Below are 15,085 nucleotides of genomic sequence, written 5' to 3' on the forward strand. Positions count from 1 at the left end.
TTCGCTCGGAGCGCCGACAGATGCGCGCGATAATGATTCGAGCCTCGTTTGATTTCCAATCGGTGCTCTCTGCGGTGTGAAAAAAGAAATCATCGCCACCGATTCGTCGAGGGTTCGTTGCTTATCCTCGATGCAAGGGAGCTTTTTCGCTCCCCTAGCGTCGTTTGAGACTGATCGTCGAACCGATGCTTGGCACACTCCGAAATCCTGTAACAATTTCACCGTAGAATCGTTTCGAGTCATTGCTGGTCCAAGTAATCGTAACGCCTCGTTATATTGTAAGTATATTTTCCCGCATTAGCGTACGAAGAACCCTCGATCAAAATTCAAGTTCAACCGCGTTTACGAGCATACCGTGGCCCCGCACGGTTGCATACGAATCGTGACCGAGAAACTATAAACTGGACGAGTAACGTATATGGTTACAGGTATCCGTGTGTACACGGAAATGTGGAAAAAATAAGAAAAGATGGAATTTCCTGCAGGCCTGCAGACGCGTGGGCGATAGTAGAACGCGACCGAATATCAGCTTGTCGGAAGAAATTTGTGTAACCGTGTGTGGACATACGTATGTACATATTTACCCGAGAGTATGTGACGTGTGTGCGTGCGTGTGTTTGTGTATTCGTGCTGGTTGTCGTTTATTATGCGCCAGGCTCGCGCGTATTATAACGGTTCAGACACTGGGCTTAGCGGGGAAAAGATATTTTCAAAGAGCTCGAAACTGTTAGGACTTATTAACTGGTCATTTACTCCATTCACACTCTGCAACAGCCTGCGTATTAATACGTATACTTTAGTCATTGTGTACTTGTATAAAATACGTTGTACGTATTTCATTCGGTCTCCGTAAGGGACTTGAGTCTGCATAAATTTGTAGCTACGACGCGACGGTTGAAAAAAGAAAATAATTAAAGGTCCAATTTTATAGGCTGTGAAGTGAAAAATGAGTTGAAAAAAAAAATACTTATTTCACGTAATTGTGCAGGGGTATTACTTTCTGGTCGAAAAATATCTCTTCTTCTTCTTCGTCTTTATCGTTGCGGCGAAATTATACAAACGTGGCTGAAACAATCAAGTTTTACCAAGTTATGATTCGTCAAAGATATCTTTGACACGCGGTAACATGTTATTTATCTATTTATACATTTTTTTACCAGAATACCTTGCGTTGATTTAGCCCAGAGAATAATTACTTCGTGCACTAATACCGTATGTGCCGTACACATATACATATACGTTCGCGAATCGTGAGGTTATTATTTAAAATTCTAGCTAGTATATAATAACGGGCGAGTCATCGTCGGTTTTAGATTAACCGCAATCTAATTTGTGACGGCGTTATTGTTTACTCTGTGTTAGGAATACGAGTGGTGCTTATGAGAACGTCCTCGTGCACACATAACAGTAGATAAAGACGTTTGTTTGTTCCCAGCAAATGGTCGTAAAATGTAATTGAAATAATAGAATAAATCAGCTGTAATATCGTTCACTTGCAACGCTTGTCCATTTCTTCAAACGGTATCTTTTCTCGGCCGTATTAATTGTGGGACCTTAAATGCGCAAGGACTGCATTCTTGAGACGGGGTTATACGTAATGATCAATTGACACGAGGATTCCGGAGAAGGACATTTGGCTGTTGGTGACATTTGATGGCGGGGCGCGATGCGATGCCTTTCTAAATTCTAATCCGCGATCTGCTCACTCGCGTATAATAGCGCGAACTTTCAACCGTGTCACTATGAATAAACATGCCTTTCATACATTCGTACTTACACATATTTTCACATCCGTTATACTCAATCAGGATAATAGAATTTGTGTTATTTAAAAGTCACGTCGCATTATCTACATCGGCTAAAAAGATGAAGATTAATAATAATAATTCTCCCTCAGGGATTTTCTAGCCGTAACTCAAAGTCTTCTCCGAAGTTTGCATACACTTATCACCGGGTAGAGATACATGCATGTTGTACGAGGTGTGACTAGTCGAAACGCGCGTAGTGAAGTACCCGCGAGACGTTATACCTACACTCTTGTGTCAAGTGCCAAATGACGCAATATAATAAAAAGGAGATGCCACGTCTGCGAGACTCCTTGCCGAATCGATCGTATTTTTAGTTATGAAGTAATCCACGAATTAGCATAATTTCTTGCTCGAGCCTGTAACAACCCATCGGCAGGATCACGTTGCGTTATCTTTTCGTGGACGACGGACCACCTCCCCGATCGAGGCGATTAGGTAAAAGTTACTACTTTCGATTGCGACCACCGCCCGTGTTTCTGCAATTCCATCCAATCGCTAATCGACGCGTCTGATTTATAAATAATTACCCCGGCCCTATTTCTGTTACAGATTCAATCCAACATGTCGGTGCTGCTCGAAGCCCGGCCTTACAGGCCCTTCAAATCATCCGAAGAGTACCTGGTAGCGATGAAAGAAGACTTGGCCGAGTGGCTCAACGCTCTTTACCCCGAGCTCAGAGTCAACTTGGACAATTTTATGGACAGACTGGACACCGGCGTTGCTTTATGCAAGGTACAATTCCCTTTCAAGATTCCTTTTGTCGTTGGTAGATACTTTGTTCGACATCGCGCGAGTCGAAGCACGATTAAAACGAAAAGTGAAATTGGATCGGAGAGATTGAGTCAGAGCCGTGCGAGGAACCGCGAGTTTCTTATCGGAGGTTCGAATCTTTAGGATGACTAGGATGGTGGCGTTTAGTTTGCACGGTGCAAATAGACGAAAAGTATACCGTCGAGTGTCCGCGACTCGGTAATCTAGTCTAGTCTACGAGTCGTCATCGTCCCGTGCTTCTCGTTTACCTCTAACAAATTACCAGGCATGTTTTACGGACGGATGTATGCCCGTGAGTTTTGTCCACATGTCTTATCTTATTCTCAGATGTAGGTATAACAGTTCGAGATCCGGACGAGTCATCGCGTGCACAGGATATCGGATACAGTTAACTTACGTGTGTGACATGTGCGGTGCGACGTAATGGGGAAAGGGAGAGAAAGAGAGAAGGAAAGGCGGATGGATGTACAGACGGATGAATTGAAAGGTGGAGAGAAAGATAATAGAAGTGGGAAAGTAAAGGGAGAAAGGATGTCTGTGACGTTCGTCAGCGGAAACTCTAGCCGGTTTGAAGGTAAACGTGCTCGGAATCATTGATCAAAGAGTCGAGTAATTAACTTCAATAGGACATCGATATACGTAACGACTCTTTTCTCTCCCTCGCCCACGCGATACGCGACCGGATACCGAGTCAATGGATTCTAATACAGACATTAAAATCCAATTAAACCGCTTCTTTGCCACCTCTCAACGATCGGTGGCTCACTTTTTTCTGTCGCACAATTAACGCGGTTGTAAAGAAGGCAAACAAAAAAAAAAAAAAACAAGCAATTCCTTGTTGCTTGTTTTGCTTGATACTTGAATCGAAATAATTTTAGAGATCAAACTTTTAGCAATTAGATTTTTCAGTTATTCTTGCGCTGGGAAAATTTCAAGAGGAAAAAATTTTCGTGACGTCGATCGAAGCGCGGTATTTCGTAATATTTCAAGAATAAACGCATGTATGCGGAATCGTATCGCGATATTTCCGTATCAGCCACGAACTCGAAAAGCATTTTTTACACCTAACCCGATTTCGATGAGTTGAATTTATTATATTCGCCGATGAAATTTGTCATTCGTTGTTTATTTAGGTTCTGGATGTATTCCTACGCGTCCAAAAAGCATTATTTCTGGCACATATTCGACACCGAGTTAACAACAATTAGTCGAAGAAAACATCGCGGTTTTCCATCTAAACCACTTTACGTAGAGTAAAATATTCTCGGAACATTGTATTCGCGTTCACATTCTTCGCTTCACATTGTACCGCGAAAAAGTAGCGGGAAAAAACTGCACGATTTATATTCCATTGAAGGCAATTAATAAGGCATAGTTGGTAATAACCAAAGGCAAGTAACTCAAAGGCGATAATAATCGCAACGCTTTTCTTGAAATTTCTTTGAGATGTTACATCGGATACGTGAATATGTAGCAGCAATGCGTCCGTAGCTGCTGATTAGAGTTGAAATTGTGAACCGTGGGATATGCGCAAAGTCCGCGTGCATATAAGACGTCATGAACGCACGCGTATGCGCATGCATGCATGCATATTGTGCAGGAATTCATCGGGTCGGGTTTAATCTATGCGGACTTTCTCCACCTTGTAAACTTATCGTCGTAGTCGTCGTCTACCTACTCTCAATATTTCTGTACCAACGGGAGGTTGAAATTTATAACAAGCCTATGGGGAATTTATGCGGCACGTGCGATACCGAGTGAATACCTCGTACCTCTCCCGGCTTATCTATTCGCTATTGTATACACCCCTGCAGCTAGGATGGTGGTAATTTTACTAACCCGCTCTCGATCACGTATAATACGTACATGCGACATTCCTGTAATTCGTACGGTGTCGTAATATGCGTGTATTACACCTAATATGCGCAGACACGGCTTGTGTGCAGAAGAGAAGATGAAATTATCGTACGCTGGCAGGCGCGAGAGCGCAATTGGTTCGCCTAAAATATTCAATTTAACGTGTTACATGCTTTGTTACGTGACTTTGGCAATATCGCGAGTCTTGCTCTGTGATCGACAGTGTGAAAGTTTCAGGTCACGGAGTAATCATGCCGTGATAATTAGCTTTGAATGCTCATTATAACTCGGCAGCTTGTAATTATAAAAATTTTCATTTCTGTTTCTTTTTTTTTTTTTTTACTCTTTTTTTCTCAATCACAAACTATCAATTTCAGAGCTAACCTTTTTCAATGGCTCTCACGTGAATACTTGAAATACAAAATCAATACCGAATCCTATTGTATACGTGTACCTTTCAACCGGAAGTGATTTTGCCCCACGGAGAGCAAAGAGCTCGGGACAAGTGAACTTTGGTCGGTTATTTTTTTTTTTTCTCTCTTCGAAACGTTTTCTCATCACAGCACTACGAGGAGAATGAGAGAAAGGAGATCAGCTCCGCGAAATGCTTAGGTTATATACAAATACTATTACGACTATTTATAGGTACTGACGAGGTTACGGATTCTGCAGGCACTGGAATTTTCTTTTCTTCTTAAAATCGTGCAGAAAACCGCTTATAATCGAGAGTTCAGCGCGAGGTCAAAGAACCGCGATATCGTACCCTTACAACGCGTGCGGTAATTTTCCGAAGATCATTCCCCGTAGTAAATAATGGCACAAGGCTAATTTCATCTCCACAAATAATCCAACATTCGTGTGAATCTGTAATAATGAAGAAAGAGTGATTTAATCGCGGTTGAAACTTGACCGCAACGTCCTTACAGGACGCGTTGCGATGTCGTCACGTACGTACATACATACATACGGGGCATTCCATGACACGTCGATCAAGATTTGACGTCGATGTTTCACATTGGCTTTATAATTTTTTTCATAATTTTTCGACCCATCGTATCTGAAGTATGATTGATTGGGTGTAAAAAATTTTTTTTATATTTCACAAGTTTTTTTTTTTATAAATTTTGCGATTTTTGTCACGTACTTTCATAGAAAAAGTTATAAAGCCAATCCGAGACATCGACGTAAAATCTTGATCGAGATGTCACCGAATGCCCCGTACATACGTTAATACGTGTGTAATAAATATACACTCGAGCACGGTGAGAATTTCGGATGCGATGCGAAGCCTGGCATCGTGTAGGCCCATAAAATTAATACGTTATATTTGAATTCAAGGTTTGTTCGTCAAGTGTGCGTGAATTTCGGATCGAGATTCACGTACCTACGTATTCGAAGTCAGATCGCGCTGCACGCGGGTGCATCATCCTGCGCACTGTGTTCACATTTCACATCCTCGATGAGCGAGCCACGGCGCGTGCCTTCGGGGTCCTTCCTGTCGGAAATGACAAATACGAACCGCCTCTAGTTGGGCCTTATAAGGGGCCCGTGCCTGCGGCCGGGATCCACCTGCTGCGCCTGAGCTCCGGAGCCTTCGGTTTTCGCTGAATGAACCCGAGGCCGCCGGTTCAGCGGGTGCTTCGCCGAAGTCGATTCGCCGACGCTGTGGCTGCAATTAGCAGCAATTGACACCGTCTCTCCTCGGCTCTGCCATCCTCCTCGTTCCCTGGAATTCAGATTTATGGCTAACGGGCCGGGCGCGAAACCCCGATGCATTGTTCGCCGGACGCCTCTTGGTGGTCCCCGGGCCCCGAGGCCCACGCTCTTGTATCGGTTTCCTCGGTAATCGGGCTATAAACTCCTTCACCCACTGTACAAACACCACCGCCACGTGTTCCCTGTGTTACTACTGCCATGCATCTTCCGTTGCGGCGTTTACAGCCTTTACGGATTACCACGAACCGCTAACTATTTGAGAAAATTTGGAAAATTCGACCCTGATCAATCCTACGAAATTATCACGAGTTAAACGGTACCGAAGGGTTGTGACTTTTTCGTTTTTCTACAACCGTCCACCGCAACGATCATCGATCAAAGATTGTCGTAAGTGTTTTGTAAACACGAAGCGGATGGTTTTTAGGAAGATTTTCGCACCGTGTAATTAATCAAAAACGTCTGGTATCGGCAGTATATTATCTATGCTTATAACCTCACGAATCACTTTTATAATCGCTGTAAGAATTTCGTTCCAGGCTCGTATAATTGTATACACAACGCGTAGAATAAAAGCATCCCGCAATTATTGTTTACAAAGCTACGTGTCGTTTCAATTCTGTATTACTGTAACAATTTTAATCTTCCAAAGGATTGAAGAAGTCGGTGTTTATACTATATACTGCAGGGGATGAACAATCTAGATGATATTTCCGGGTTCAAGTTTACTCCCTGTGAGAAAATTACGCGTCTGTTTACACAGAGTGCAAGGAACATCAGCCCCTATTGATGGCCTCGTCGCGTTTGAAACGGGTTGTTTGTACAGGCGAACGAAGTAAAAGCGATGCGGGTTCGTGGAGACGAGGAGGAGGAAAAGGAATATAAGTAAACGAGGGCCTAATAGATTTTCAGAACAATTAGACGAACGATCGTGTCGTCTACGCAACTGCTGAGCGAAAGAGGGGCAGGACTGGGTGGTTCTCCCTTGTCGTCGCCGAGGAATAAAGAAAGCTCCTCTGCAGTCGCTTCGACGGTCTCGACGCGGCGGGAGCTTTGCGCTTGCAGTCTAAAAATGCTGCTGCTGTGGCGGCGGTGCGGCATGAATGAGATAAACACGTTCGCCCGATGTCTCTCTGTCCGTATTTCCTTTCACCCTGTACGTCTAAATATAACCCTACACAAGGTGTTCCCCCGCCGTTTCCCCGTTCTCGCTTCTAAGGGTGGCACGGTATGGTCGGCTGGAAAAATATCCCAGAAATAGAACAAAATGAAAAACGGCCCCTATACAGGCGGCCTCCCTGCTGTAGTAGTCGTCCTAACGACGGAATTTCATTTATTTTTATATTTATAACGCCAACTCCAGCCGCTTTCCAAGGGCTGTTGCTCCTGCTGCTGGAAAGCTGATCTTCCAAGAAACACAATCCCTTCCGCAAGATAAGAACAAGAAGAAGAAGAATAAGACACCGCTCTGTCTTCTCAATCAATTATCAACCCTGTCCAATTATGTTCTTCTCGAAGAAATAACTTCTAACGCGATGGGTTGTTGCTTGCTTAAAAGAAAAATAATGAAAAAAAGAAACGCGCCTTCTGAGTAAAGACGTTAATCCGATATTGTTTGAAAATCGACAAGGAATAACCGAAAACCGAGGTCTCGACCTTTTCTAAAGCCGTGTCAAATGTCCGGCTGCATGTTTGAGCCACGCTCACGAATATTATGACTACGGAGTACACGGCCTCCCTTTGTTAGGCCCACGGGACCCTGAAAGGTTTTTAGAAATCGATGAATCTTTGTGCGTCGTCGCCGCGAACCGCGGTTCCTAATCCTAATCCGTTTTAGGGAAGGTGCTTTTGCAGCGCCGACTCGCAGATGTACGCGAAAAGGTGTTAATTCTTTCGTCGAGAATGATGAAAAGTCTGCTGCTTTGATTATACAACTTTTACGCACGGTAGATAAGTGAATTTTTATACAGGTTTCTATTCGTTAGGTTAATTAGCGGCGTATGGATGTACGTACGATTTGCCATTGCAGCAGCCATCGTCGGTACGATGTGAAATAGTCGCGCGACACTCTCTCTTTTTCGTGATGATAAAAAGCGATAAAGAATAACGACACAAAATGTCCATCTTCACATGACAATTAAATGAAAATAAATGTTGAAAAGAATCGAGTCGCGGGTCGTAAATACGGTTAGATAACCGCCAATTAGGATTCCCTGAATTAAACTCTTGACGTGTAATAATCATCGTACGAGACGAACCGCACCGCATGCCTCGCAATTAGCAATACATCTTTAATACCGCGCGGTATTTCATTCGAAGTGCAGGCTAATTTCAAACGAGAGTGCTTCGGCGGTTCGTCGATTCTCTGCAAGCTTCGTTTCGACAATCGAACCTAACAACAAGCTCATCGTTCGGATCTTTGTGCTTGTACGAAACCGCTTCGCTTACAGCGCAGCGACGAGGAGGACAATTAAAATCGAAGAACGTTCAGCACACGTTGTCGTGAATTTTAATTAACTCTACAAAACGCATTTTACGACTCGCTTCTTAATCCTCCTGAGCACGTGTGCAGCCCACGAGGCATGGCTTCCGTATACAAGCGAATCTTCCCGAACGCGGTGTTCTTTCAACAGTGTACAATCGCCAATAGACCGATATTCGGAATCGGTGTTGATTTAAAATTAATTTAATCCTCGATGCCGTAAGAGATATTCAATGATCCATCGTCATTTAGATCTTGACGATACTTTGAGTTTTACTTTAGCTTTGACCGGTCGTTTCGACCAACGAGGATAACTTTCTGCTCCCCCCTCTCGGTTAACGGATGTATCAATATACGTTACAATTAGTGTGTATCTAATCTGTCTATACGAAGTTGCGGTCACGCAGTCGCGTTGTTGTAGCGCAGCGGTGGAAAAAAAGGATATTACACGTACATGCGTCATTTTAATTTCAAATTATACCGGATTGCCATTCGGTTTAACCATTGATAAAGTCAATTGAGTCGAGTTAGCGTTAAACTTTTGGAATCACGGGTGCGGAAAACAGTAACGATGATCTCATTTCGACGTATAAGGAAAACACGAGCGTCGACTCACGTTGTAGTTATGATTTTCTGAGAAATTGAACAATGTTTCAAGCTATGCTGTCACGAACAACGCCTCGAGGTTCTCCGAATCTCATTTTGCAGTTAATCGATTGTTGCAGCAATTCGTGCAAAGTTTCAATTCGAGAAGTTGGCCGGATCTTAATTGTCCGCAGGGTCTTTAATCGGTCAGAAAGTAACCTTTCGTCATTCGAAACGATAAAATTTTCACAGTTTATTTACAACTGCAAAAGATCTTCGATACTTCGTATAACCCCGAAAACCCCGAGTAACAAGATTTGGCCAGAATCATGGAATTTTGACAGTCTTTTCGATTTTACAATCGCCAACTTGGATTTAGAAATTAACAAATTCTGACTTCAGATTCGTAATCAGCGACCCCGAAAACCCCCGAGTATTGAGTTTAAAAATGTGCGACCGAAAGGGTTAATGCGCATGCGCTAAAATTCGAGAGCAAGAGGAATCGTGTCGCGAGGACGACCAACATTGATAAATTGAGATGACAGGTCGCCGCGATGTATGTAACCAGAAAAATGTTGGTCATCCTGAAAAAACAACTGCCCTTGTTTTCGAATTTCAGCGCATGCGCATTAAACCGTTCGGTCGTTAGCAATTCGCTCTGTATATAAATCATTGTTCCAGTCGTGCAGCAGCAGCAGCTGGGCACGGGATTTATCCGTCGATCTATCGATCCAGCGGAACCCCGTCTATCGCCCCGTAGTTTTCTTAAACTTTGAAGTTTATTAAGGCATCTAACAAGCGGAATGCGCGTGCACAAAAGCCGCGTAGCTCTAAGACTTGGCGCACGGCGATTAGACGGACGGGTGATGGAGAAAACGACTCCCGTCGAACGTGTCTGGTTTATGCAATGCCTCGTACCCGGCTGACGCCTTGTCATCTCGAACAAAGCCATGCGGCGAACATTTGCGCCTGTCCCTTTGCTCGCTGCTGCAGCCGAAGGAGCTATCTATTTATAATCACGTTCACGTACGCGCCTACTAAATTATACACGCCGATATGACATACACGCTCAATTTTACTCCGCGATCCTTTGAATCTCTATCCATCTCTATCGTCATTCGGATTTTCATTTCCGAGATGCAGGATTTCTCCTACGAAGAGGTTTGCGGAACGTCTCAAACTTGATCGAACATCGTCGTCGTCACTGAGGCAGGCAGGCAGTCCAGATCTGTTTGTAACAATAATTTGAGATGTGCGTATAACGTATAGTGTAATCGTTTTCATGAGGTTTAGTTGGTGAAGTGTAGAAGAGATTATATGCCAGAGCCAGGGGGTCACAGGCCACATAATGCGACAGACATCCTGCCTTCGACTCATCTGCAGCCCATATCACCATATGTGCTCGAGTTTTACGCAGAGGTTATCAACCTGGACTTGGAATTTAAATCGCGGTTCGTCGTCGTGGTCGAAGTGCGATTCTCCTCTCGGTCCGTTCTCAGCTCTACCCGTATCGAAGAGAAAGATATGAGAAAAAATAAAAATACTCGGCGAAATCGAGCACGGTGTTTTAGATATCTCGGTAATTGTTTCCCACGTGCGATTGAGAATCGAGACCGCTTTAAATATAATTCTATCACCCGTACGCGCGCGTGATTGTACATGAATGAGAAGCGGAGCCAATTCTTTCACGTTAACTTCGTTAAGGGTTGAAATCCCCAACCGACGACCGGTTCCCGGTACTAAGATCTCGATTATCCCTTGGGAGCAATAACGACGGCTGCTGTTGCTGCTGCTGCTGCTGCTGCAGCGGAGACCGGATGCTGTCACATATGTATAAATTGTGGTCGTGTGCATTTGAATGCATATTACACGCCTCGTGTTATATATATATACATACATACATACCTAACAGCGGCCCTAAATATCCCCGTGCATTATACTTATGTACATATTATACTTATTTTATAGTATAGGCCTCTCTTGTGTCAGCTCGACCACACCGAACCCTAGCACATGTGTCTCTGCTGCCGCAGTCACACGGTGTTGAAACTGTCCTAAAATTGGGCTCACAACTCGTTCAACTACGTCTTATAGAAAATATGCACCGTATATTATATACAGAGATTTCCCCCCACGAGCATAAATTGTTTTTATTTCACACGCCTCGAGTGCTGTTGCAAACATCCACTAGTAAGCACCAGAGCCGATACGGTATAACGCATTGGGTATAGTACAATAAGTAAATTAAATAAATATAAAAACTTAACCAATCGCGGTCCAGAACACATGACCTTTGTGTCAGCATGCTGCTGTTGCTGCAGACTTTACGGTATGTATATACGTACGATCGAATGGGGTCGCGATATGCGAACAGAAATATTTTCATACACACTCTGTGTGCATGGGTAGGATCAAAGTTTATTCACCAAATGATAAATACCGATAAATGAACGTACGTGTTCTTTTTTTTTTTTCATTTTCATCGTCAAACGTTAGCGGGCATAATCAAAGTTTAGTCAACCAGTGATAAATATTCCAATCAACTACGTAACGACGATATTGGATATATTTTGTTTCGTATAAACTTTTGTTCAACCGCTGCATTCTTTTGTTTCGAACGTCTCGTCGGACTTGCGATTGGCTGCGGCACTTTAGACGTCACGCGTACACGTCGCGCCATCTTGCGTATCATTTCTGTGTTGAATTCTTTACAGTAATAAATACTCACTTGACCTTATTTCTGATTTATTTCAATTGTCTTTGTGTCTGTAAGCTGCGCACCGTTTTTTTTTTTTTTTTTTTTTTTCTTTTGTCCATGAAACACGGTTACAGATTCTCTCTGATGTAGTTGAATGAAACTTTACATCTCTTCCTGTATTCTAAAAGAATAATTTCGAGACTGTTACGTTGAAACGAAGAATTCTTTTTCACGTGAACAAGAATCCTGTAAAACATCTATCTCCTCTTCATGATCCTCGAAGACAAGAGGATGAGGACGTGGTAGAGAAAAAAAAAAAATAATTAAAAAAACAACAACTAACGACCAAACCACCGGGTTCATAGTCCTTTAAAAGTCAGGCTGCGTACCGTCTATTCGACGAATTATTACACATCGCCAAGATCCACAAATGGCGTGATAATTCTCAACGTTTGCTTTAACAACGTCTGCGACATTTGGCCGGAATTGTTTTCTTTCATTCGGGGCCAGCATTTGTAACAAAAACTCTTTCTCTTGTCGCTCTCGCGTACAATATATCACTGCAGTTCAGGCAAACACCTACAAGATTGTGACGAATGAATATTGTCCCGGTGACAGAGGCACGTGTGTCGTCCATGTAGAAACATACATCCGAGATGAAGTGCACGTGCGGAAAGTATACCTATAACTACGCACGATATACGCAAACGTCTAAGACTGCACAAGAATGAATGCTTAGATAGATACAGGTAAAATATACGGAACTATTAATTATTTGGTAAGACTTGCAGCAGGCGAGTTGCCGCGTATTTTCATTCAGCAGGCAATCCACCTTTCACTATGGATCTGCTAGAAAAAGATAGACAGGCAGACACGGTCGTGCAGCCGTCGCTGACATCGGCTTGGTTTGCTTTTGCCTCGTTCGATGCCGGCGTGCAGCCGCAACTCGATGATGTTCGTAGGCGAGACGAGACTATGGGAAAGAAAAATTATACCGTAAAATACACTTTGACACTAAGGATCCGCTGTAGGGCAGTGGTTGAAACCGCGAGGCGAGGCTAGGCGATCGGTCGTCGCATCGCGGCCTCATTCCCAAGTGATATTTCAAGTCAAGACATTACGCGATACCGTAGGAGTATATTTTGTAACTTTTCTAGTTTATGGCCGGACGAAAAGAATTCATTATACTCTCCGCGGGTGTAGTGGAGGAAGAGTGATTATTTATTGTTAATTTAATTTTGTTTCCTTTTTTACTGATTTCAGCATGCCAACAACGTGCGAAAGTCAGCATCTGACTACGTGGCGAGACGCCAGGCACGGAAATCAATGACTCGCTCGATGACGTCCTCCTTGGCTATGCCGATGAGCCATTTGAGCGACGTCGCATTTTTGCCAAATGCAAAAGCCGGGACTTTCTTCGCCCGCGATAACGTTTCGAATTTCATATCCTGGTGCAGGAACAGCCTCGGGATCATCGAGTGCCTTTTGTTCGAAACCGACGATCTGATTATGCGGAAAAACGAACGACACGTTATTCTATGTCTCCTCGAGGTCGCGAGACGCGGTGCTAAGTTCGGTATGCTCGCTCCTATGCTAGTGCAAATGGAGAGGCAAATTGATCGGGAAATAGCCGCCGAAAACAAGGCTGCTAACGGGGCGAACGGTGCCAACAACGAGGAGAGCGACGACGACGACTACGAGGAGATGCACGAGGAGCAGCCATGTCTCATCTACGGACCTCAGCCTCAGATCGTAACTAACGACCTGAAGAGCCTCGACGAGATGGTGAGTCCAACGTTGACGATTGTCTACCGAAGTCACTTCGAGTCCCGGTCGGTCACACTGGGTGAAAGTTCACCCCGAAAGTGATGATTTTGCTTGAAAAATGAGTTCCTAAAATCTAAAAAAATATCCGAGTATTGTTTACGGATCGTGGAAAAAAAAGCTTTCTCGGTTTTCTTAACCAAAGTTGGTGTTACATGGTTAAAGAAAGTGCGAAAAATGTCGAAGAACGGCTTTTATTTCGCACGAAGAATGGCGCCGCAAGGCCCATTTCCATGGCTAAGGGATTCTGGGAGGAGTTTGAAAAGTTTTTGAGGTGAAATTCACACCAGGTGACCGATTAGGGTTCACGTGATTGTCATCGGCTGCATGGAACCGATCCGGAACATTTCCGAATTCGATAATTCCCGATTTTCTACCGTAACCTCCTGGAAACTTTACATTTGCCTTTTACGTCTCGAGGGGAATACCGGCCTTATCCAGTTGGCAAAATCGGAATTAGAATTGACGGTGGCTTTTAAGACTCAGCGATCAGCGCCGGGGTCAAATTGGACGGTAAATCGTGACAGAAGTGTTACGTTAGCGCCCGCTTCTCTTTCCTGGGAATAATAATTCGCTATGTAGTAAAAGTAGATTAGGTTGAACTGATTAATTGGCACAGGGTATAAAGTACATTACACATATATTGAGTCACGTAGCTATGCCGTCTGTTATAGGTATACACAATACTCGCTAATTGCGAAACGGATTCTTCTCAGGTTTGCTTCGAAGCTTGAAATCAAGACTGCTGCGTATTTGCGAAATTCTTCCTCGGTATAGCGAGCAGCCGATTTGCCAATCCGACTTTTTTCTTTCGCTTCAAACGGTTCTATTATACCGGTGACCGCGAGCATTTTATCTACTTATTGAGACGATTGACAAAGATTTCGCCCGATCGAGACTGATCACGAAACGATCGTCTTCGGTCCATTAACGCGGCACGCGAGATAAACATTTATCGCGAAGTGACTTTATAAGTTTATGGATATGTTACTGCGATCGTTCGCTGAAACCGTTTGATTGATCAACGCGGGCACGTATCTTATTATTAAATTGTCAACGTCACTGCGTGTAATATAATATCATACGTGTACATTATACCTGCAATTACGCTAATTGTTACGTTATCGATATCGATATCGATACCCGACACGCGTTGATTTGCGAATCGTCAGCCACGCACTTTCGATTCAGCATTTTTTAAGCAAAGACAAACTACGAGCCTTATTCAATTTGAAGCTAATATCAAATCGCGTATCGGTTCAACCGTACAATAACAAGGACTATAATAACAATCTTAACGCCAATCGACAGACTTCAAAAGCACGTATACATATATTGTTAATCTGA

The 15,085-nt window shown here is 43.5% G+C and overlaps 1 protein-coding gene across 1 annotated transcript in view; it reads left to right on the plus strand.

The window, feature by feature from the left end:
• LOC124177505 (GAS2-like protein pickled eggs) overlaps window positions 1-15,085 on the plus strand; it is a 42,432-nt gene that overhangs the window by 2,375 nt on the left and 24,972 nt on the right. Inside the window, exons 2-3 of the mRNA XM_046559922.1 lie at window positions 2,358-2,540; window positions 13,178-13,699. Coding sequence (XP_046415878.1) covers window positions 2,370-2,540; window positions 13,178-13,699 — 693 coding nt within the window. The 5' untranslated portion in view covers window positions 2,358-2,369. The remainder of the gene's footprint in view (window positions 1-2,357; window positions 2,541-13,177; window positions 13,700-15,085) is intronic.

The sequence above is a fragment of the Neodiprion fabricii genome, chromosome 3, assembly GCF_021155785.1.
Source record: "Neodiprion fabricii isolate iyNeoFabr1 chromosome 3, iyNeoFabr1.1, whole genome shotgun sequence".
NCBI classification, from domain to species: Eukaryota; Metazoa; Arthropoda; class Insecta; order Hymenoptera; family Diprionidae; genus Neodiprion; species Neodiprion fabricii.